This window comes from Nycticebus coucang, chromosome 12 (assembly GCF_027406575.1).
Source record: "Nycticebus coucang isolate mNycCou1 chromosome 12, mNycCou1.pri, whole genome shotgun sequence".
NCBI lineage: Eukaryota > Metazoa > Chordata > Mammalia > Primates > Lorisidae > Nycticebus > Nycticebus coucang.
This window is the reverse complement of record NC_069791.1, coordinates 59,750,767-59,775,692: the sequence shown is the minus strand read 5'-3', so window position 1 is coordinate 59,775,692 and position 24,926 is coordinate 59,750,767. Positions and strand designations below refer to the sequence as shown.

At 45.7% G+C, this 24,926-nt stretch overlaps 1 protein-coding gene across 1 annotated transcript in view; it reads left to right on the top strand.

Moving 5' to 3' along the window:
- The window catches only part of CACNA2D4 (calcium voltage-gated channel auxiliary subunit alpha2delta 4), a 127,539-nt gene that overhangs the window by 22,549 nt on the left and 80,064 nt on the right, over positions 1-24,926 (top strand). The window contains exons 7-18 of the mRNA XM_053557545.1: positions 5,586-5,646; positions 6,262-6,412; positions 8,233-8,307; positions 9,139-9,228; positions 9,305-9,418; positions 9,843-9,921; positions 11,242-11,375; positions 15,568-15,645; positions 16,597-16,677; positions 17,322-17,396; positions 20,282-20,368; positions 20,896-20,967. Coding sequence (XP_053413520.1) covers positions 5,586-5,646; positions 6,262-6,412; positions 8,233-8,307; positions 9,139-9,228; positions 9,305-9,418; positions 9,843-9,921; positions 11,242-11,375; positions 15,568-15,645; positions 16,597-16,677; positions 17,322-17,396; positions 20,282-20,368; positions 20,896-20,967 — 1,097 coding nt within the window. The remainder of the gene's footprint in view (positions 1-5,585; positions 5,647-6,261; positions 6,413-8,232; positions 8,308-9,138; positions 9,229-9,304; positions 9,419-9,842; positions 9,922-11,241; positions 11,376-15,567; positions 15,646-16,596; positions 16,678-17,321; positions 17,397-20,281; positions 20,369-20,895; positions 20,968-24,926) is intronic.

The window sequence follows — 24,926 nt, the reverse complement described above, 5'->3', positions numbered from 1 at the left end:
CTCTACCGAGGGCCATAAAGTGAGACTCTGTCTCTATTAAAAAAAAAAATAAAAAAAAAAAAAGAATTTACTTATTCCTTCTAACTGTATATTTGTATCCATTAACCAACCTCTCTTCACCTCCCCATCCTCAACCCACACACTCTTCCCAGCCTCTGGTATTTATTATTATACTCTTAACTTCCGTAAGATCAATGTCTTTAGCTCCTACCTAAGAGTGAGAACATGCAATGTTTGTTTTTTCATGCCTGCTTATTTCACTTAACATAATGACTTACAGTTTCATCTATGTTGCTGCCTATGCCAAGGTATCATTTTTTATGACAGAATAGTAATCCATTGTGCATATATACCACATTTCCTTTATCCATTTGTCCATCGATAGATACTTAGGTTGATTCCATATCTTTGCTGTTGTGAATAGTGCTGCATGAAACCTGGAAGCACAGGTATCTTTTGATATACTGATTTCTTTTCCTTTAGATAAATACTCAGTAGTGGGATTGTTGCATCATACGTATTGTGATATATCAAAGCTGTATTTGTAGATTTTTGAGAAATATTCATAATGTTTTCCATAGTGGTAGTACTAATTTACATTCCTACCAACAATATATAAAAGATGATTGTTTTTTTGTTGCATGTAAGTTTTTAGTTTAATATATAATCCCAATTGTCTATTTTTTTGGTACTTGTGCTTGTGAGGTCTTAACCATAAACTTTTTTGGCTAGAACAATGTGTTTCCGTGTTGCGTTTCCCTTGTTTTCTTCTAAAAGTTTTAGAGTTTCAGGTCTTACATTTAAGTCATCAATCCATCTCGAGTTAATTTTTTTATGTGGTGAGATATAGGGGTCCAGTTTCATTCACCTCCATATGGAAATTCTATTTTCCCAGCACCATTTATTGAAGAGGATGTCTTTTCCTTCATATGTTTTCTTAGTGCCTTGTTGAAAATTAATTTGCTGTAAATACATGGACTTATTTATGGATTCTCTATTCTATTCCATTGCTCTATACATCTATTTTTATACTAATATGATGCTGTTTGGTTACTATAGCCTTGCAATATATTTTGAAGTCAAATAGTGTGATGTCTCTAGTTTTGTTTTTTGTCTTTTGGGTCCCCACCCACCTCAGGATCACCTTGGCTATTCAGGTTGTTTTTTGATTCCATATGAATTTTAGAATTGTTTTTCTATTTCTGTGAAAAATGACATTGATATTTTGAAAGAGATTCCATTAAATATGTAGATTGTTTTGGGTAATTTTAACAGTATTAATTCTCCTAATCTATGAGTGAGTATGTCTTTCCATTTGTGTTCTCTTCAATTTCTTTCATCAGTGCTTTGCAGTTTTTTTGGTAAAAGTCTTTCACCTCCTTGGTTAAATTTATTCCTAGGTATTTTATCAGTATCTGTTGTAAATGGGGTTGCCTTCTTTATTTTTTCCTCATCTAGTTCATTATTGGTATATATAGAGAGTACTGATTTTTTTGTACATTGATTTTGTATCTGGCACCTTTGCTGAATTTATTTATTAGATCTAAGAATTTTTTGGTGGAGTCTTTAAGTTTTACTAGACATAAAACCGTATCATTTGGAAAAAGGGACAAATTTGACTCCCTCTTTTCCAATTTCTTTTCTCTCCTAATTGCTCTAGATAGGATTTCCAGTAGTATGTTGAATAGGAGTGGTGAAAGTGTGCATCCTTGTCTCGTTACAGTTCTTAAAGGAAAGGCTTTCATTTTTTCCCAAACTCATTGTGATATTTGCTATGAGTTTGTCATATATGTTCTGTAGTATGTTTCTTCTCTGCCTACTTGGTTGAAAGTTTTTATCATGAAGGGATATTGAATTCTATCAGATGCTTTTCTGAATATGTTGAGATGATCATATGGGTTTTGTCCTTTATTCTGTGGATATGATGTATCGCATTTATTGATTAGCATATGTTGAGCCATTCTTGCATTCCTAACATAGTCTAACTTGATTGTGGTGCATTATTTGTTTGTTGGGCTATTAGACTCAGTTTGCTATTATTTTTTGAGGATTTTTACATCTAAATTATTAGGGATATTGACCTGCATTATTCTTTTTTTTTTTTGGCTGGGGTTAGGTTTGAACCCACCACCTCTGGCATATGGGACTGGTGCCTTACTCCTTGAGCCACAGGCGCCACCCGCATTTTTCTTTTTGTGTTGTATCCTCATCTGGTTTTGGTATCAGGGTAATGCCAGCCTGGGAGAATGAATTATGGAGAATTCCCCCCTCTATAACTTATGGGAATAGTTTGAGGACACTTGGATAGTTCTTCTTTGAAAGTTTGGTAGAATTTGGCAGTGAGGCCATCTGGTACCCTGTTTCCCCGAAAATAAGACATCCTCCGAAAATAAGACCTACTTACAGGACCGATAAGACGTCCCCTGAAAATAAAACCTAGCGCATTGTTGGGAGCACACCTTAAAATAAGACACTGTCTTATTTTCAGGGAAACAGGGTACTAGACTTTTCTTTTTGGAGATTTTTTTTTTTTAATTAGTGATTCAATCTTATTGCTCATTATTAGTCTTTTCAAGTTTTCTATTTAGTCCTAACTCAATCTTGGTAGGCTGTATGTGTCCAGAGTTTATCCATTTCCTCTAGGTTTCCAGTTTAATAGAGCAGAGTTGTTTATAATAATCTCTGATGCTCTTTTATTTCTGTGGTAAAAGTTGTCAGATTGCCCTTTCTAGTCATGATTTTATTTGGGTTTTCTCTCTCTCTCTTTTTTTTTTTTTCTTGATTAGTCTAGCTAGAAGTTTATCCATTTTATTTTTTTAAAAAATAAACTTTTTTGTTTCATTGATATTTTTATTTTTTTTTAAGTCTATTTTGTTTAGTTCTACTCAGATCTTTATTATTTCTTTCCTTCTACTAGTTTTGGGTTTGGTTTGTTCTTGATTTCCAAGTTCCTTGTAGTATGTTTTTAGCTTGTTTTTCGAAAGTTTTCTGCTTTTTTGATGTAGGCATTTACTGCTATAAATTTCCCTCTAAGAACTGCTTTTACCATATCCCATAGGTTTTAGTATGCTGCATTTCAAGTTTCATTTGTTTCAAGTAATTTTTTGCTTTCCTCCTTAATATATTCCTTGACCCTAGCAATTCAGGAGCATGTTGTTTGATTTTTGTGTATCTTGACAGTTTCCAAAGTTCCTCTTGTTATTGATTTCTAGGTTTATTCCATTGTGGTCTAAGAAGATACTTGGAATTTTGATTTGAAAAAAATTATTAAGACTTGTTTTGTATCCTAACATATGGTCTGTCCTTGAGAATGTTGGTGCTGGTGAGAACAGTCTGTAACTGTTAGATGAAATGTTCTATTAATACCTACTTGGTCCATTTGGTCTAAAACGCAGTTTAAATCTAATGCTTTGTTGTCAATTTTCTATCTAGATGACCTGTCTAATGCTGAGAGTGGGGTGTTGAAGTTTCTAACTATTGTTGTATACTATTATTGTATTGAAGTCCATCTCTTCCTTTAGATCTAATAATATCTGCTTTATATATCTGGGTGCTCTGGTGTTGAGTGCATATATATTTAGAATTGTTGTATACTCTTGTTGAATTGATTCATTTATCATTATATAATGACCTTCTTTGTCTCTTTTTACTGTTTTTGACTTAAAGTCTGTTTTAGCTGATATAAGTCTGTTCATTTTTGCTTTCCTTTTGCATGTGATATTATTTTTTCCTTTTTTTTTTTTTTTTTCTTGAGACAGAGTCTCAAGCTGTCACCCCGAGTAGAGTGCCATGGCATCACAGCTCACAGCAACCTCCAACTCCTGGGCTTAAGCAATTCTTTTGCTTCAGCCTCCCAAGTAGCTGGGACTACAGGCATCTGCCACAATGACCAACTATTTTTTGGTTGTCATTGTCATTGTTGTTTGACAGGTCCTGGGCTGGCTTCGAACCCGCCAGCTCTGGTGTATGTGGCTGGAGCCTTAGCCGCTTGAGCTACAGGCTCTGAGCCTGCATGTGATATGTTTTTCTCTGTCCTTTTACTTTTAGTCTATTTGTGTCTTTACAAGTAAGATGTGTTTCTTGTAGGCAGCATATTACTGGGTCATTTTAAATCCATCCAGTCAATCCATACTTTTTAACTGGAAAATTTTATCCATTTATACACAAGGTTATTATTGATATGTGAAGGTTTATTCCTGCTATTTTATTAACTGATTTCTGGTTGTTTTGACATTTTTTGTTCCTTTATTTTTCTCTTATTGCTTATCATTTGGGTTTTGGTGGGTTTCTGTAATGGTAATCTTTGAGTCCTTTCTCTTCCTTGTTTGTGTTTGCCCTACTAGTGAGTTTTATACTTTTATGCATTTCGTGATGGTAAATGTTGTCTTTTCACTTTTGGGTGTAGGACTCCCATAAGCATTTCTTATAGGGCCGGTCTAATGCTGATGGATTCCCTCAGCTTTTGCTTATCTAGCAAAGATTTTATTTCTCCTTCATTTATGAAGGATAACTTTTCTGGGTGTAATATTCTTGCTTGGCAGATTTTTTTTTCTTCTTTCAGTATGTTGAACGTATAATTACACCATCTCATTCTCTCTTGACCTGTAAAGTTTCTGCTGAGAAATCTGCTATTCATCTGATAGGGTTTCTCATGTAAATGACTAGACGCTTTTCTCTTGCTATTTCTAAAATTCTGTTTTGTTTTTGAGTTTTCACAATTTGACTATAATGTGCAATTTTTTAATTGCACCTGCTTAGAGATTTCTGAGCTTCCTATATTTGAGTGTCTAAGTCTGTCATCTCCATTAATAAAGGATTTTAGAACTTTTGTGCTTCTATTTGCTCCTCCCATCCTGACTTGTATTCTATTGTCATCTAATATTTGAAAATTTTCATTCCCACAGATCAGACACTACTATTATCTGATATAAATATTGCTGGTTCCAAATTAAGCACTTGTTTTCCATTTTATTTCTTTGCCATTCCTTCAGGCATCTCAGCCTGTCTTTCCCAGATCATTTTCCTTCTTGAAGTAAACCTCCAGATGTTCCTTTACAGTGGGGAACAGTGATAAACTCCTCTGGCTTATGTTTATCTAAAAATATTTCAAGGAGCTTACAGTCATATAGCCAAATCATTTCTCAGAGCCCAGCCAAGCAGAAAGATCATGAGTGTTATTGAGCTTAAACTACAGACAGTGAGCTAGAAGTCAGAGCGCTTGCTTCTCTCAACACTTTGTCCACACTTTGCTGGCTAGGTAAGGGTTGTTAAATGCCACACCTCCCTGAAGCTTCCCCTTCTACTATTTAATGTGAGGTTTAGTTTCACAAATGAGTCCCAAGCACCACACAAGGGGTCCTACCTGTGAAAGTACACCCATCTCTGGATCTGGGCAGTTTAGATGGTAGGTATCTACTTCCTTGCTGCCTCAGTTTACTGGTTATGTTCCAGTGGTCCATGCCCTACTGCCCAAGTCCATATCTGTTCTGCCTTAGGGGTCATGGCCATTCTAGGAGTCAGCACCTAGCCAGGGGTCTGGGGAGGCCTCTCCAAGGTAGTAAAAGAACCAACCTCTATTTCCCTAGGTATAAAATGGACACCTGATGAGAATGGAGTCATTACATTTGATTGTCGAAATCGCGGCTGGTAAGAGCTCACAGGGGAAATGTCTTTGGTCCTGGCATTTGTCTTATAGCTGTTGGGTTTTGCCTGGTTCTCCTCTATTCCCTTCCCTCTCCCCACCACCATTCAAGACTTCAGGTGTGTAGAACCATGATCTAACACAGAGTAAATTCTATTCCTGCTTTCTTTCCTCTACAGCTGCCCTTTCCCTAAAACTGATTATATTCATTTTTCCCAGCCCAAATCTTCCAGAATACTGAGCTGTCTCCCAGTGAACCTGCTATTAGGTTTTCCTCACTCTCAATGCCCCTTTTATAGCAGATTTGGGGCAGAATATGAGGGTGAATCCCAGTTCTCCCCCTTCCCTCAGGGACCCCTGGCTGGTCTAAATCAAAGAGAGTGAGGGTTACCTTCAGGATTTTGGCCTTAAATGGGGATATTCTCAACTATTGCCACCCCAATAGCTTTGGAACTGCATTGAGTGATTCTAGGACACAATAAAACTGAAATAGGTAGGACATTGACCTCAGTTTTGTGTACACTGGGCCAGAATCTGAATAGAAATAACTGGAGATGCTTGGTCAGGGAGTGGTTCTGGCCTTGGTACCATCTTGGGCCTGTCTCTCTTTTCTGCTAAAGGTACATCCAAGCTGCTACTTCTCCCAAGGACATAGTGATTCTGGTGGATGTGAGTGGCAGTATGAAGGGACTGAGGATGGCCATTGCTAAGCACACCATCTCTACCATCCTGGACACCCTAGGAGAGAATGACTTTGTTAATATCATTGCGGTAAATGTGCCTTCCTGTTCTAGAATAGCTCTCAGTTGCTCTAGAAAAGCCTTTCCTCTATCTCCATGAGAATGACTTACATATACAGCCATCTGATGCCTCCTTCTGTGTACAGTTCTTTCCTCTGAAGCTGAGACTCCTTCCTAACCCAGACTCCTTCCTAACCCAAGAATGGGCTTTGAGAGGTCCATGAAGTTTCTGAAATCATATGAAAAGCGGACATCCATATTTCTCTATTTTTCATCAGTTTCTCAAAGGTGTCTGGAATCCAATAAAGATTAAGAACTACTGGCTCCCACTTTAGCCCTCGCTGCACCCATGTGCTCTTGAGGCGCACCTGTTGCCAGCACAGCTCTCCATTCTGCTGTGGAGAAACAGCCCCAGGTTTCTTCATCATAGCTCAGTTCTTCCATGTCCTTTATCACACCCAAACACAGACACACTGGGAGACAAGAGAAAGAAAGAAGAAAAGGAGAGATACAAGTTAGGAGAATGATTTAAAATGCAATAAAAGAGTGGCTCAGTTCAGCCCTTTTATTTATTTATTATTTTCTTCATTTATTTATTTATTATTTATTTTGAGAGTTTCACTTTGTCACCTTTAGCATCATATCTCACAACAACCTCAAACTCTTGGGCTCAAGTGATCCTCTTGCCTCAGTTTTTCATTTTTAGTAGAGATGAGGTCTTACTCTGGTCAGGCTGGTCTCAAACTCTTGAGCTCAAGTGATCCACCTACCTCATCCTCCCAGAGTACTAGGATTACAAGCAAGAGCCACTGTGGCTGGCCAGTTCAGCCCTTTTAACAGTTACCCTGGGTTGGGTATCACTTTGAAGAACAGCTGACCCAAATTTCCTCCAGTCTGTCCCATTGCTGACAATTCTTATCTTTAGTAGGATTCACTTACCTGGTTAAAAAAATAGCAAGGCAAATTTGTCTGACTTCAAAATGATAACACTGGGGCACAAATGCCCACCCTTCCAGAGTGGTTCTCCTGCACCTGCAGCTTACCCACCATGGCCCTCCATGCTGGCCTCTCCCTCTGACCCATAGCAGTGACAGCACAGACACAGAACAGGTCCAACGTGCACTACAGTGAGATAGTTCTTGACTCTCAAAGCCTGACTTCCCTCCTACCTTCTTGCCTAGTACCTCCAGCTGGTGTGGGAGTCACCATCGGGGGACATTCTCTCCTAATATTCTTCCAGAACACCTACCCAGTTCTGCGGCGCTGTCCCCACTATCTCCCCTTTCTGCCCCTCTTTGCAAGAAGGCGGCAGATTAGGAACACCTTGAGGATTTGTATCTTAACTAGGGGGAAGCAGGGTGATTAAGAAGATGAAAGCAGCAATAATGCATTTTTCTCCCTCTGCCCACCCCCCATTAATTGCTAAAGGACCCTCTTCATTGATGCAGCCAAAGAGAAAAAGGGCACAATCTCTAATCTCCCCACTCAGGCACAGTGGGGAGGGGTCTGTCCATGGCAGGCTCTGGGATTCTGGAGGAAGACATCTCTAGTCTTGGGGGAAGACAGCAAAGGTATTCTGTCAGTAACTGTAGGTTCTCCATAAACCCTAGGAGATGGATATCACTCAGGCAGACTAGGCTTTGCAGGAAGATTTTTAAAGTTAAAGCCCTGTTCTCTCTACTCAGAAAAATTGCCAAAAGCATTGAGTTCCCCAAGATGATATTACACAGGTGACTTGGTGACCCATTCCCCAGACCCTGCTGTGAGCTGCCTTAGCTCTTTGCTGGGCCCCAGATCCCCAAACTGACTGGTTTGTTCCTCTCTCCCTTCCCTTCCCCACTGCATCTGCAGTACAATGACTATGTCCATTACATCGAGCCTTGTTTTAAAGGGATCCTCGTCCAGGCAGATCGAGACAACCGAGAGGTGAGTGTCCACCTGTGGCCTGGTGCCTTTGGGCCCCTGCTCCTGTCAGGATTGGGGGAGTCTGCTTCCACAGCCCCTTTCCTTCACTCCCATAGGCTCCCACTGGGAGCAGAGCAAGCAGGTGGTTTTGCATGCAGACACACCCGATGCTGCTGCTTAGCAGAGCACAGTGAGCAAACAGAGACCTCACCACTTGGGGAATCTCACGTATCTGGGGCTGGGTTTTCACCCTCTGAATTATCCAGGACTCGGTTTCCCCCTCTGCTTCCCACCTGGGCCTTTCTGCTGTGTCAGTCTTCATGAGTAGCTTCCCTCAAAGGCAGACAAATTCAAACCCTTTGGATTGAGTCCTTTTCTTCAGTAAGAGACCAAGGGAGGAGAAGACATGGCAACAATTTTTTGGAGAGAGATTTTGCATGTCACAGATCACTCCCTCTGTGACTGAGGAATTAAAGTTTGACTTCCTCTGAAGTCTGGCCTCAGTCCCTGGGATCTCCGTAGTTTCTGCTATGAAATGAGCACCCCTGGTTGAGCCTGGATGCTGAGGTCAAGGTCATCCCTGCCTTTGTCCTAGGATTGTCCTCCCCTCTGGCTGGACTCACACTTGGCGTTTCCTCCCAGTAGTAGAACACTCACGCTCTCTTGGTTTATCTTGAGGGCCTTTGAGAAACATCTATCATAGGGATCCAGCCCATCAAGTTGGCTGCCTGGTGGAGATGTGGGCCCTGTGAGCATGACCTTCTGGGAAGTAGCCCTGAATGGCCTCCTGAATTGGGAGCAGAGATGAAGGTCCCTGCCCACTGATGCCTCTCTGCACCTTGCCTCTGATAGCATTTCAAGCAGCTGGTGGATGAGCTGATGGTCAAAGGAGTGGGGGTCGTGAACCAAGCCCTGAGCGAAGCCTTCCAGATCCTGCAGCAGGTATTGCAGCTGATGACATGGTGGGGGCAGAGAAGCGGCCTGGCCTGTGGTCATGGACCTCCCCTTCTCCACACAGTTCCAAGAGGCCAGGCAAGGGAGTCTCTGCAACCAGGCCATCATGCTGATCACTGACGGGGCCGTGGAGGACTACGAGCCAGTGTTCGAGAAGTATAACTGGCCAGACCGCAAGGTGACTCTCCTGGCAGGGGACGAGCTGGGAGGGAAGCTTCTGCCACTACCAAGGGGAGAGTTCTCCTGGTGCAGATGAAATAACCCACATTCAAATGTTAGCCCCAATCATACATTCAGATATGTCCTAATTTGGTGTTCCAAAATTATGGCAACCCCAGGCACAAAAGCCTGGTGTGAGGGTCTTCAGGTGGAGGGACCTGAATGTGGTTTTAAGGCATCGGAATTACTGAGCTGTGAGCTTGGCCTTGTACCTACCTTATGGCCACCTTGGCCTGGGGGAGTCATGTTGCCACCTGGGCCTCCCTTAAGGGTCTTTTCTGCTCAAAAGAAAAGATGAAATTGGAAAAGATGAAGACTGTAAAGTGCCAGACTCCATATCTGAGACTCACATAGATGATGTTACATCTGTGTCTTCGGGTTAGGTTCGCGTTTTCACTTACCTCATCGGGAGAGAAGTCACTTTTGCTGACCGCATGAAATGGATCGCATGCAACAATAAAGGTAAATGCTGAGGCAGCAGAGGCCTCGTGAGCATGGGCTGGTGTTGCCCAGTCACCCAGAGCTGAGCCGAGCACAGGCTTCTGCATGGGGCCTTATGGAGAAGCGGCTCTGGGCAGGACAGCAGCCTCTGTCCCTCCTTCCTAGCTGGAAAAAGCAGACAAAACCTAAGTTTCTCCGCAACACCTTCAGCAAATGCTTGATTACTCCTTCAGAGAGTCATAAAGTCATAAAGTCACCGGAAATGAAAATTAGAGGTCATCTATCTAGTGTCTGAACAAGAGACAGGAACTGTCCCTTCAGATAAAGGTTTATACAAAACCACAACATAGAAAACAGGGAGAGGCTGGGTAGGTTGACATTTTTAGCATAAACTCTCTCTAACATCCTGCTCCATTCCTCCTGTGGCAAATTAAACCACTGATATTAGCTCTGCTCCCCTACAAAAAGCAGAGGGTTACATTTTCTTTGAAATAATGTTTTGTGTGAAAACAGTCCTCAGCTACCTCTGATCCAAACTCAAGGCCATCTTAGGCCCTGTTGATGCAACAAAACTTTGTTGGGCACCTGGCAGTGTTCCCAGGCACGGGTAATACAGAGAGGGGAGGACAGACTCGGGAGCAGCTTTTCTCTGGACACTGTCCTGCAGGGAGACAAGGGAGGGAGCTAGTTAATGACACAACTTGCAGTTTTCTGTGATGGGCGAGAGGTGTGGGCTGGTCGTGGCACTAGGGGCGCATGGCAGAGGTGCCTCCTGGGTGGGGTGACTGGGAGGAGTATAGCAGACAGAGAGAATGGCATGTTCCAGGGATTCAGGACAAGAGGCAAATGGGAGCCCAGAGGAGCGGAGAGCAGCTGCATTTCACAGCATGTCGCATAGCACTGTGGGAGCGGAGAGACACACACTCTGGCTGCCAGGAGGAGGCTGTGACACCCCACCCCATAACCTTCAGGACAGTGATTGGGGGGAATGACAGAATCACTGGCTCTAACTGGGTTGCCTTACAACAGGCAGTCACAGAAGACTCACTGGGGAGACACCTGCAGGGAATGGGGAACACAGCCCTGGGCCCCTAAGGTCCTCCCAGCTGAGTACCTGCTGCTCCCCCAGGAGGCCTGAACAGAGCAGCCCCTCAGAGATCTCCAGGTCGGGGAGGATGGGCCTTCATCTCCCACTGGCCTGTGGGAGAGGGCCCCTTGGGGAGAGGGTGAAACTGTGGGGAGTGGCATCCTGCAGCCAGGACAGTCCTAGAGAGGGCTTAGTTGTGAGCCGGGAGCCTGTGGCCCTGACGGGGGTTGCCCACACCCACCTTCCCCCACCAGGCTACTACACGCAGATCTCCACGCTGGCAGATGCCCAGGAGAACGTGATGGAGTATCTGCACGTGCTCAGCCGGCCCATGGTCATCAACCATGACCACGACATCACCTGGACAGAGGCCTACATGGACAGCAAGGTGAGAGTGACTTCCTAGGCCAAGAGGGTAAGCACAGTGCCTCCTCAGGAAAAGTTCTGTCCTCATTCCCTCTCACTCCCCCACTTCCCAGGCACCTGCAGACCTGGTCTGTGGAGCAGGCCCCTCCAAGTTGTCCCTCCCTGGCCCCCATTCCCTCCCGACCCTTAATTCTTCATCCTATGGCTTCATCGTGTGTCCTCCCTTTCTGCACTCCCACATTTTGAAAAGACTGTAGGCAGTAAGAACACACCCAGGGGATAAAATCAAAGGTAGAACTTCAGAGGAGACTTTGCAAGGAAGGAGGAACTTCGTTCCCCTGCTTACACCACATCACATGTGCAGCCAGCTCTTCACTGATGGCCTGTCATCTGGAATCCAGAGGGACCTGAAAGGAGCAGCTTAATAAGAGAAGTGTGTTTCTCCACCGAGCACAGGAAGTCTGGGGTGGGTATGTGAGACGTGACCAGGAGGCTCCTTCCTGCTGGCCCCTTCACTGTTGCTGGGATGTGACCCTTGTCCTCCTGGTCCACATACCCTGTTTCCCCGAAAATAAGACATCCTCTGAAAATAAGACCTACTTACAGGAAAGATAAGACGTCCCCTGAAAATAAGACCTAGCGCATCTTTGGGAGCACACCTTAAAATAATATTTTCGGGGAAACAGGGTAGCTGGTGGAACTCTAATCAACTGAAGCCACATTCAGAGCATCAGGTTGGTGGAAGGGGCGAGGGGCGTGCTCCACTCCTTCAAAGGAAACTTCCTAGGAGGCCTCTGTGGCCCAGAAGTGTACGTCTCATCAGCCAGAACCTGGTCCCATGCTGACCCTCAGCGACAAACAGCTTGGGGATGCAGGCTTTGGCTTTTCTTCTGGTGTGCTCTGTGTCTGAGGACAGTGGCACATCACTCTGCCTATCAACAGTAGATGGGAACCATCTTGCCAAATGGATAAAAGGCTCATGAATCCACTTTATAGGGGCTCAGCCATAAGGTCATACATAGGAGATGTCACCCAACTGTCACCAAATGCTGCTCCCAATGCTCTGCTCAGAAGGGCTGAGCCGGCCTCATTCGGGCAGGTTGCCCCTTTCCTTGTCCAGGTGTCCATGTTCATGATCAATGAGCAAGAGCTGGGGGAGGGCAGGAGGAGGGACTGTCCTTTGGTCTCACCTTCCCATGCACCAGGTCTCACACTTGTCCCTTTCTTCCATTCTCCCTTCACCTTCATCATGCAGACACAGGGCCCTATGGCAGCCAGCGTGGCCTGTGAGGGCTGCACCTTAAGTGACCCTGTGCGTGCAGTGTCGTGGGCGTTTGCCCTTGTGCATGGGAGGTGGGAAGGGAAGGCACGTAGAGCCTTGTCAGAGGAGCCTGGCCGGGCCATTGCCACACCTGGTAGTAGTGGCCTGGAGTGTTGGGGGGGTGTCTGCTAGAAAGGACAGGGAAGGTAAAAGCTTGCTTCTCTGTAACATTATAAGTATTGCCAGACAGGTTGTCCTTAGCATTTCATGGACAGCCTTACCTCCCAGGGTTTTTTCTTCCCTCTGTGTCCACAAAGGAAGTTATAACTTTATCTTCACTTTAAAAGTGACATGCAGGCAGGTGCAGTGGCTCGCGCCTGTAATTCTAAGACTCTGGGAGGCCAAGGTGGGTAGATTGCCTTAGCTCAGGAGTTTAAGACCAGCCTGAGCAAAGACTCTGTCACTCCTAAAAGTAGAAAAACTAGCTGGATGTTGTGGGGGGCACCTGTATTCTCAGCTGCTTGGGAGGCTGAAGCAAGATCACTTGGGCCCAAGAGTTTGAGGTTGCTGTGAGCTCTGACACCATGGCATTCTAGCCAGGATGATAGAGTGAGACTCTGTCTCAGGAAATAAATAAATAAGACACACATCCTTCCATTAGAAAACCCCCAGTCTCTACATCTGCTTTCTTCCTCCTTCCCTTTCCTTGTCCCTGACTTAGGAAACCAAGGTCACCTGCAGATCTCTTGGACTCACTCTGGACCCTGAGCCCAGGACAGGTGTCCCCACCTGCACTGATGTCCACAGACAAGAGTGCAAGGGCAGCTGTGCCAGGCTGGAACCACCCAGAGCATGGCCTGAGTCCTGTGGGAGAACGGGCAGCAGGGGCCTGGCCAGAGCCTAGGAGCTGCTTCCATGGAGCCTCTGGCTTCCTGCAACCCCAGCTCAGGAGAGACTAGGGCACCTCCATCCAGCCCATAGGCGTCTGCCTGAGCTCAGAACAAAACTCAGATGTCGTGGTGGTTCATTTTCAGATAAAAGGAGGAGAAGAACTTGAAAGTCTTCTGTGCACTTCCATGACCCAGCAACCTCCTTTAGTTGATCTCAAGGAAGGTCAGACTTGCTAATGGAAAAAATAATCTGAAGAGTTTTATTCTGAGCCAATATATATGACTATGTTCCCAGGACACACAAACCCAAGAAGCCTTGGACACACAGTTGGATGACTATTTGGTTTCATATATTTCAGGGAGACAGGAATTGCAAATAAATTTGTAAGTCAGTAAGTCAACACATGGAAGATATTCATCAGTTTGGCCCTCAAAAATGCAACATCTCAAAGCTGCATGGTGGGGTGGGGTGTTACAAGTCATAGGTGAGTTTGGAGAATCTTTAACCAGCAATTGGTTGAGAGAGTTAAACTTGTCTAAAGCTTTGGAGTTGGTAGGAGGAAATGCCTAAGTTAAGACAAGAAACTCTGCTAACCATGGAGCAAGCCACAGTCACCCAGTCAGGTAATCTGCTAAGCACAGCGACGGCCTACAGGCATGACTTCACCTGTGTCATGCTTGGCCTTGGGTCCTGTTTGCAATTTGTTTTTTTTTTTGTTTTGTTTTTTGTTTGTTTTTTTGAGACAGAGTCTTACTATGTCGCCCTCAATGGAGTGCTGTGGCATCGCAATTCACAGCAACCTCAAACTCTTGGATTTAAGCAATTCTCTTGCCTCAGCCTCCGAGTGCTGTGACTACAGGGGCCCACCACAACACCCAGCTATTTTGTTGTTGTTGATGCAGTTGTCATTGTTGTTTAGCAGGCCCAGGCTGGGTTCAAGCCCGCCAGTCCTGGTGTATGTTGCTGGTGCCCTAATGACTGAGACAGGTGCTGAGCCTGCAATTTGGTATCTTATTGCCACAAAGAGTCTGTTTTGTCAGTCTTATCATTATTATTATTATTATTTTATTTTTTAGAGACAGAGTCTCACTTTGTTGCTGTCAGTAAAGTACCTGGTGTCACAGCTCACAGCAACCTCCAGCTCTTGGGCTTAGGCGATTTTCTTGCCTCAGCCTCTGGCAATTTTTTTGTTGCAGTTTGGCAGGGGCCAGGTTTGAACCCACCACCCTCGGTATATGGGGTCAGTGCCCTACTCACTGAGCCACAGGCACCGCCCCTTATGATAGGTTTTAACATTAATGCTGGTTAGTTTTGTCTAAACTCCAAAAGGGATGGGGTATCATGAGAAGTGTCCAACCTCTCCTCCCTTCATGGCAGGAACTCACTTTTAGGACTTTTCTGAGGTCTCTTGGCCAAGAGGGGGTCAATTCAGCCTGCAAGGGGTTTAGGATTGTAATTTAGTTTATGAAACATACCTGCGTGCACACTTCCGAGCAGCTGTCTTTGTTATAAAGTAGGGCACACGTGCAGAGCCCTTCCAAGGCAGCAGGAGGAGCCGGCATGGTGGAGTCAGGGGGGATCAGGCAGTCCTAGAGGCTAGGGATGATACTGGCTCTGGCGCTGTGTGTGGAGATGAGGTCGGGGGTCTGTCCTGCACAGGTCAGGGTGACCCTGAGGCAGAATTCGACTATGCTTGCAGGGTTGGGGTGGGGGCTGGACAAATGTCTTCTCCTTCTTCCCTGGTCTGGGCTGTAGTCATAGCAATCCCACATCAGAGATTTGGCGTCAGAGGTTTCTGGAAAGCTTGCTGTGCAAAGTCTCTTTGCTTCTGGGCAGGCATGGATGGGCCTGTCCCCTGGGCTCACGCTCCTTGGCCTGGCTGAGATGAGAGAGCTTAGTGAGTGTGCTCAGGAGCAGGGCAGTGGGCTCAGGATTTTGTTAAGTGATATTGGCAGGTCCTCCCCTGTGGGCCACCTCGGTCCCAAGCATTCCTGTCAGCTCTCATTTTGCAGAGAAGGGAGCCCAGGTCATACCCTCTGACCCCATTGTCCCTCGCGGGCAGCTCCTTACCTCACAGGCCCAGAGCCCAATGCTGCTCACCACTGTGGCCATGCCAGTCTTCAGCAAGAAGAACGAGACGGTGAGTAGCTGTTCCCGAGAGGCAACAGAGGGGGCTAGAACTCAGAGCCACTGCCAGCACCTCCAGACATGAGATTCTTGACTTGGCTGAGGGTTGGAGCCACCTTGGGAGGGTTCGAATGCAGATTCCCTGTTGGAATCTCTTGGTTGGCATGGAGCTGGGGTCTAATCCTGCCCAGCCACCTTCGGGGCTCTCCACTGCTCTGCCTTTAGGGATATAAGGCTGGTGGAGGGGGGCGGGGGGTGACCTGCCAGTGTATCAGCAAAGCCACACTTAACCTACCAAGTCCAGCAGTTTCTGACTTATTTGTAAAGAGCCTTCGAGTGGACGGAGGGTAATTGGTGGGACCACACCTATGGTGCATCTTACAAGGGTACGTGTGAAACTTACTAAATGTAGAATATAAATGTCTTAACACAATAACTAAGAAAATGACAGGAAGGCTATGTTAACCAGTTTGATGAAAATACTTCAAATTGTATATAAAACCAGTGCATGGTGCCCCATGATTGCATTAATGTACACAGCTATGATTTAATAAAAATAATAAATAAATAAATAGCCTTCCATCATTTACTGGGCCAGGAAATGTTTCATTATAAGCCCGTGTGCTTCAGAGCTCCCATGAGCTATGAGCTGTAGGATCCCACACTTTAGCTTCTGCTGTGAAGATTAATATTTCATTCAACTTTGTATTTCATTTAAAGATTACAACTTAAATATTAATACTGGGCATTAATCTTCCCAGCATCTGAGATTACTCCTGCGGCCTCTTCCGACAGGTTCTAGATTTTTATTCCTGGGAGCTCAGCCTAAAATCTAATTGCGGAGGAAGGACCACTTAAATCCCAGTGGCTTCCTCCTCGGGGCTCTGGGCAGGCCTGGGGTCTGGCCTGGATCTGCACTTAGGGAAGGTGCACCTGCCCTGACCCCAGTGATTTTTCCTTCCAGCGGTCTCATGGCATTCTTCTGGGGGTGGTAGGCTCTGATGTGACCCTGAGAGAGCTAATGAAGCTAGCGCCTCGGTACAAGGTGAGCCCGTGTCTGGCCCCTGAGGTGGGTCATGGGTTCTTGAGGATCTGCCCCCAGGCCCAGGACGCCCTATTCAGGTAGTGGCAGCCAAGCCCATTGCTGGGATGGAGCCCTTCCAGCAGCCTCTAGGGCAGTGGTTCTTAAGCCTCCTAATGCCAAGACCCTTTAATACAGTTCCTGTGGATCACGACCCACAGGTTGAGAACTGCTGCTCTAGGGGGTACAGGTGTTGAGTATGGGAACAGCAGCTTGTACCCCTGGGTCCCTTTCCCACCACCAGCTAGGACTTGCTCTGTGGCCTTCAGCAAGTTCCCTCCCTGCCCAGTGCCTGAGTGTCTCACTCTGCTTCTCTGTGTGGCACAGTCCTGTTCTGTGAGTGAGATGACATCATCAGAGTGCCAAGAGCATGTGGTGGGAAAGAGGTCAGATGAGGACACGCATTACTGCGGTTGCTGTACATGTGGCATTTGGAAAGGACTTCCCAGTCAATGGATAGGAGCATGGCACTGGCTCCATTCAGCTCCTGTTGGAAACACTCACTGCCATGAGCAGCTGCCTTTCACCCTCCTGTAGCCCAAGCCCTTTCCCAGCCCTAGTCGCCTAGCACAAGCAGCCACCTGACGCCCTCTGTCCTGACCTTGCAGCTTGGAGTGCATGGATATGCCTTTCTCAACACCAACAACGGCTACATCCTCTCACACCCTGACCTCCGACCCCTGGTAGGTACAGATCTTCTTTCCTTGGGATTCTAACTACATGGTATCTGGGAGCAGTCCCCCCCAAACAGTCAAAACAAGGAACACACACTGGGCTCAGTTTAAGAGCCCAGCGGGTAATATGACAAAAAGAGGTATTTGAGTCATGGTCCCTGTTGACAAATTGGTTTATAATCTAGTGGAAGAAACCAGGCAAAAATAAGTGAAATGATTGATGAACAGACTGAGAGTGTAATGAAGTGTGTGTTTTCGAGACTAAAGAGCCCCGCAGGGCTGTCCCCCTATCACGGCCCCTGTGCTGTATGTATGGGCGGAGCTCAGGGGCCCATGGGGTGCAGGTGTGAGTAGAGTGTTGGCATGACAGGGGAGAGGACCCCTCTCCTGGGCGGGCAGTGTGGAGTGTGTCTTAGGACCTGCTCCTAGGGGCCCCTGTCCCTCCTGGCTTGCTCCACCCTGATGCTGTAGCTGAGGTGTCTTCACGTGAGTTCAGCTGAGTAGCGGATGGCCAAGGCAGAAAGGTGCGTTGTTTTATCTGAAAGCTCTACCTCCAGGGCTAAGGTGCTGGACATGACTGCTCACAGCATAAATGGCTACTCCTTTCCATGTGATTGCTGGTATTGAGGGAGTTACAGCCCCTTTCTCTCCACCAGCCCAGAGGGTAGAAGCTGAGGTCAGTGGGCAGCAGAACAGAGAACTTTCCAGAGAACTCACTGCAGAGCTTTGGCCAGGTGTCATTTGGAGGGATCAGACTAAGCCATGTCTCATTCCATTTGGTTCAAATAGGTGTTGAGTGTCCACAAGGCAACTGATTAAGTTATTTAAGGCAAAGTGTGGGTGTTCAGAGAAGAGAGAGATCAGGGCACACTGGGGACAACTCTGCTCACAGGGCGAGAATTCACAACATGTCACTGTGGTTCTGTGGGGCATTGCAAAGTGCCAGCAAAAGGACCCACTAGGGAAATAATAAAAATTCTGATTTGGAACTGACTTGTGAAATTAAGGGGCACAGATCAGAGACACCCCCCCCTCCCCATCACCATCTCTATAACCTAGATGAATACAAAGCTCCAACCTACCACTTCATCTCAGGGACCTCCTGTGTGACTCACCACATGACACTGTGAAGAATGCTGCAAACAGAAGTTTATAGTCTAATTAAGGAAATCAGACTTAACACAAATGAAGTGATCAGACACTGTTACACAACCAAAGATGTGGTAAAGCCCATGTGATGGGATCTCTAAGGAAAGTGCTAGCAGGAAAACAATAGTCAAGTTTTTAAAAAAATAATAGAAGAGATGTCCAGTAATACATTTTTAAAAGTCAAGAACCATGCTTCTGGCCTGCAATCTTTCTATGTCAGTGCCAGAGCAGGGGTAATTCGCAACAGTTCTAACATGAGGAACTAAAAATGATCTTTAGATGCTGTCAGGACCTAGGAAATGCCAGTGGAATGTTGAACCACACTCAAAAGAAACAGATCCCATGTTTGATGGGTGTGGCCACCAACAAGGCCAAAAACAGGAGCATGATCCCGGCAGGGGTGAGGAGAAAGGGAGAAGCAGGAAAGGGAGTCCTCCAGATCTCCTGGATGGGCAGGAAATAAAGATGGTGCTTTCCTGAAAAAAAGCCAATAAACAAAAAACTGGCAGAAGCAAGATCCACTATGACACTCCCAGGCGTCCACTGGAGGCTTCATTCTACTAAAAGTAGACACCCTGATTAATCCTTAATTTGCTTGATGATAAACTGCTATCTTTCTTTTTTTGATAGAGTTACTAAACTCAACCTTGGAAGTGCTGCAAGGCCTAATGGTAGATAAGTTGGTATTTGTCTTGGCAGGAGAGATGGCAGGGGTGGAGATGAAGAGAGAGAAATCAGGGCCAGAAAATTATAACACTCGGAGTGTTGATTAATGGCTCCGTGTCAAGTTAGAGGGAGGTCTTTATTAAGCACTATGGATCTGTCCTTGTCTCTGTCCCATTCAAAATTCTATTATACAGAAGGCAGACGCTGTAAAATCTGGAAGATATGGTTAATGTAATATAGTAAGTGAGAAAATTAGTATGCAGAAAGTATTCTTCTAAACAATGGGCTGAACCTAACAAGAAGAAATATATCAGGGATGCATGGAAAGCTCTGAAAATTACTCAGCGCCCAAGCATGAGATTGTGAAGATTCAATTTGACAGTGAATCCCATGAGGAAGACAGTGGGGAGTTGATGGGCCGTAATCTCCATCTGAGTCCCCCTGGCAGCATAGCCATCTGGGAAGCCCAGCAGCCTCCCAGGCAGCTGTCAGAGCTGCATGATGCTTTGGTCCCCAGGTCACACCCACACCACACTGGTCAGACCCCACCTGCAATACTGGTTTTTGCCCTGGAATTCCATTTGGGGAGTGACATTGACAAGGTAGAGCACCTTTATAGGGAGTTGAAGCATCTGCAAACTGGGGATGTCTAACTTGGGAAAAAAGGTTTCAGGAGTGACAAATAAGTACCTTTGGAGATCTCAGAGGTTGGCAGATGAAACAGTCTGTATAGCTCCAGGGAAAGAACCAAGATCAGTGAGGAAAGTTACATGGAGACAGATTTCAGCTCAATGTGAGGAAGGACTTTCTAGCAATTAGAGCTGTCCCAAACTCTGACAAGCTGACTCACAAAACAGGACGCTCCTTGTCATGGGAAATATCTAGAGACCATGGGACCATCTGTCACAAATGTCAGCAAGGGGCGCTCTTCACTGGCTGGAAATGTGGCCTGGATAACAGTAAGGAGTCACTGTGATTCTTTGACTTTACAAAAGATACCTGAAAAGTAGCAGGAGAGTTGAAGCTTGAGCAGGGCCTACGCTGACCTCGTGTTTTTCTTCCTAACATGCCCACTCCAGTACAGAGAGGGAAAGAAATTGAAACCCAAGCCTAACTACAACAGTGTGGACCTCTCTGAAGTCGAGTGGGAAGACCAAACGGAGACTGTGAGTGGGGGCAGCGGGGGCAGAGAAGCTGGGTAGGCTCTCCAGCCAACTAACTGGGTCGCCGCGTGGCTGGAAGCTTTGAGGTCGCTCTGTTCCTCTCAGCAGAGCAGCTCATTCCCAAAGTCTCTCCAAGCCCAAGGCAGAAGCGATTCTTATAATGGGCAATTCTTTTCACAACTGTAAAAATATAACTGTGCCTTCCTGAATCACAAGGACTACTGAGGCCGAGTGAGATCATGTCTCTAAGCTATGGAGTATAAGTAGCAATGGGGTTTTAGCCTGGCTCCTGGTTTCCATGTCTCATCCTGGAGGAAGTTATGTCTCAGCAATGTGACACCCTGAACCCCAATGTATAGATCCACTTTGGAGCGCTATCTTAGTGAATCCCAGAAATAAAAACTAAAAGGAACCTGGAATCAGGTCTATCTTCCTGCCCCACGTTCCACTCAAATGAAAAAAGTATGAACCAAAATGTTCACCCTCCTGTGTGAGCCAAGGGCCTGACAGCATTGTCTTTCCTCCCCAAGCTGAGAACAGCCATGATCAACCGGGAAACAGGCTCTCTCTCCATGAACGTGAAGGTTCCGCTGGACAAAGGGGTAAGGAGCTAAAATCAAAGGGCTAGGCTGCAGTCCAAGCAAGGCAACGTCTCTTTTCCTTGAGTTTTGGTTGATGACAATGGACTTGGACTCGGCCAACATCTGAATAAGGTTCAGACTTGAGTGCTTGCTGTGGCCTGGAGGGCTTGATTAGAGAGTGTGCCCAAGGCCTGTCCCACTGGGGAAACATCTGGCCAAGGAACCCCACGATGGTGCACACCAATGCCTGGCTGTCTGGAAACTACTGAGCTAGGCAGCAGGCCAGCCAAGGCCATTTACAACTTTCCTTTCTTCCTTATACTGCCTGTTATTTGGCCATTTTGTTGTTGATGATGGAAAGGGGGAAAGTGGCAGTTGATTTTGCAAATTGCTAGCAGCTTTTATAAAACATGTTCTATGGGACAAGGTTGAAAATATATTCTCTATAGCTGATTTTCATCCACTATAACCTCAGATAAATAAGACCCAATACCCTCACTGATACCATCACTATCTTTACAGACCCGCCTGTCATTTCTAAGAGATAATTCATCTTCTCACTTGAAAGACTCCAATGTGTCTGTTGAATCTGATTGTCCCTTGACATATTTACAAATGCCACCTGCTCCCTCACAGCCACCCCCGCCTTCTCCTCTGTTGCCCATCTGCCGCAGCCAAAGGAACACGGCATCTGTCTGCATCAATTAGACCCAACTTCTTCCACAACCCAGGCCTCCATGAAGCCAAACAAGAAAGCATTGGGAAGGAAAGACAATGCCTGACATCCCTTTTAGACCCCAGACTGATTTTCACTGGGAACAGTGTCTGATTCCTATGGCATCCGACTGGCTTTTTCTAAGCTCAGGGCTGAGCAGGGCAGACAGGGCACTATCAGTGATGTCAGGCTACCAGTGGCAGCTGCTTCTCCTAATCCAAAGCAGTCAAGCCTTCTTCCATGTGCCCCCATCCTTAGCCCAGCCAGACTTCCACTCATATGCACAAGACGGCTTTCACCTACCCCAGCCATGCCAGAGCATTTAACCTAGAATAAAAAAGTTAGTGTGCACATGGCATGCCAGACATGGTGGCTCACATCTATAATCCCAGCACTTTGGGAGGCCAAGATGGAATGATCACTTGAGGCCAGGAGTTCAAGACTAGCCTGGGCAACATAGGGAGACGCTGTCTGTACCAAACAAAAGAAAAAAAAAAATGTGCGCAGAACCCAGTAGGTTGAGTGTGGCTGCAGTGTCTGTGCAGACTGACTCCAGCTGAGGGGGGTTTCTTTTCCAGTCCATCCTCTAGGGCCTGGTGTTCCCAGGTTGCTTTCACAATTTTCAAAGCCACCAAGGCAGAGTCCTAACCAGATCCAGCAGTTGGAACTTCTCCTGAAACCTCTACCCATCCCTTCAAAATGTCTTCATTGCAGCTAATAAGCCATCTGAGATACATATTTATAATTTCACAAAGGCTTCCTGACATATGGGTGCCTCACCCTAAAGAAGTAAGATGATGGCCGAGCACAGTGGCTCACACCTGTAATCCTAGCACTCCGGGAGGCCAAGGTGGGAGGATCACGGGAGCTCAGGAGTTCGAGACCAGCCTGAGCAAAAGCCAGATTGCGTCTCCACTGAAAATAGAAAAATTAGCTGGGCATTGTGGTGGGTGCCTTGTAGTCCCAGTTACTTAGGAGGCTGAGGCAGGAGGATCACTTGAGCTCAGGAGTCTGAGGTTGCTGTGAGCCAGGCAGATGCTATGGCTTTCTAGCCTAAGCAACAGAGCAATACTCTGTCTCAAAAAAAAAAAAAAAGGAAATATGAAGGCACTAAGCTTACAGGCCTCAGCACTGGGGATCTGGGGACTGCAGCAGACTGGAGAGAACGCACGCCTTCCCAGGGAGATGCTGGAATCCACATTTAAAATGTGCACAACGAATTCCAAAATGTTCAAGGAACTATCTGAGCCAATGTTTAGGATGTCAGACAAGCCAAGCTTTGGCCTGCAGGCCTTCCCTCAGGTAGCAGGCTTTTTGCCTCAAAATGCAGACAGATAACAGCTATTATAATTTCTAACCTGTTAGCAGCATGCTGGCCTGATGTCTCTGGACAAACCAGAAAAGCCAAGCATCCCAAAGCATCTAACCTAGGATGCATTGTCTTTCTAATATTGTTTTTTTAGAGCAAGATAATTAGCAGTGAGGAGGGGAGGGGCAGATATAGTGTTCTTTACTAGCCTTTGGGTTCTCCTAAATTAGCCCTAGTGATCTCATGTACACCTGCCACACCCCCACTCCCCATCAGTACATGTGCGCACACACACGTTCCAGCAACTGCATACTCAGGGCAGCTTTGCTTTGCCTCATGTTCCTCCTGTGCCTTTGAATCTCTGTGCCCTGGATTTTAGGGACACAGGACTAGAGCACTCTGTGTTGTGCTCCACCGATACACACACCCCTATTTTTTTGTCCAGCAAGAAGAGGTGATCTATTAAAGGAGCAGATTGTTCTGATACCCCTTCCCCCCCGCCTGACACCCAAACCTCTCCTGCTCCCTATCAGTTAACAGCATTTGGAGACATTCCCCTACCCTTTTACTTCAGCATTCAAAGATTATCTCAAATTCTAATTCTATACACGGAAGAGTGGTTTGCCCCTAGATTATCTCAAATTCTAATTCTATACACGGAAGAGTGGTTTGCCCCTAGACTAACCCTCTGGAAGATAACTAACCCTCTAGAAGATAAACTCTGGACAGAATATAAAAACCAAAAAACTTAAAGACACTTGAAAGTGACCCAAAGCAGGGAGAAATGACCCTTAAATCAAGAGAACTACCCTGGTGGAGATAGAAAAAAATTTTTTTGGCCTAAGGGGCACTCCCTAGTCTGTCTGGAATGAAACAGCTAGAATTCGAGCAGAAAGCTGCAGCCATCATCCCAAAGTGTCACAGAACAGAATTGAACTTCCAGAGTGTCTGGAAATGAGGAGGGATATCTCAGAAATGGGAGCCCTACAAACTCCCTGTCAAATTCCTGGCTGATTACTGAACTGCACACATGCAGGGAGGTCTCTGAGAGCCCCACTGGGAAGCTGGAGATCAGCCCAAGGATTTCAGTTTTTGCCCATTGTGGTGGAGACAATTTGGAGTCTGAGTTAGGCAGAGGGGAAGAGGCTTGGTAAACACCTCCGTATTTCCTTTGAAAGCACAGAACTGCACCTAGAACAGTATTTTTCAATCCATGTGCCATGGCACACTGGTGTGCTGTGAGAGGATCGTAGGTGTGCTGTGAAAAAAAATATTTTTTTTTGGTTGAAATCTTAAATTTATTTTTTTTTATTTTCTCCACTTTCTTTTTTTTTTTGTGTGTGTGTGTGTGTGGTTTTTGGCCGGGGCTGGATTTGAACCCGCCACCTCTGGCATATGGGACCAGCTCCTTGAGCCATAGGTGCCACCCAAAGGACTTTATTTTTTTTATTTAATTAATTAATTTATTTATTTTTGTTGCAGTTTGGCCAAGGCTGGGTTTGAACCCGCCACCCTTGATATATGGGGTCGGTGCCCTACTCACTGAGCCACAGGAGCCGCCCTATTTTCTCCACTTTCAAGTGCAGGGCTTTTTTTATTTTTTTTTATTGTTAAATCATAGCTGAGTACATTAGTGCAATCAAGGGGTACAATGTGCTGGTTTCATATACAATCTGAAATATTCTCATCAAACTGTTCAACGTAGCCTTCATGGCATTTTCTTAGTTATTGTATGTAGACATTTGTATTCTGCATTTAGTAAGTTTTGCTTATACCCATTCTAAGATGCACCTTAGGTGTGGCCCCACCCATAACCCTCCCTCCACCCTAACCTCCCCCCTCCCTTCCCCTCCCTTCCCCTCCCTTGGCCCTTTCCCCATATTCTTGTGCTATAGTTGGGTTATACCCTTCATATGAAAGCTATAAATTAGCTTCATTGTAAGGCTGAGTACGTTG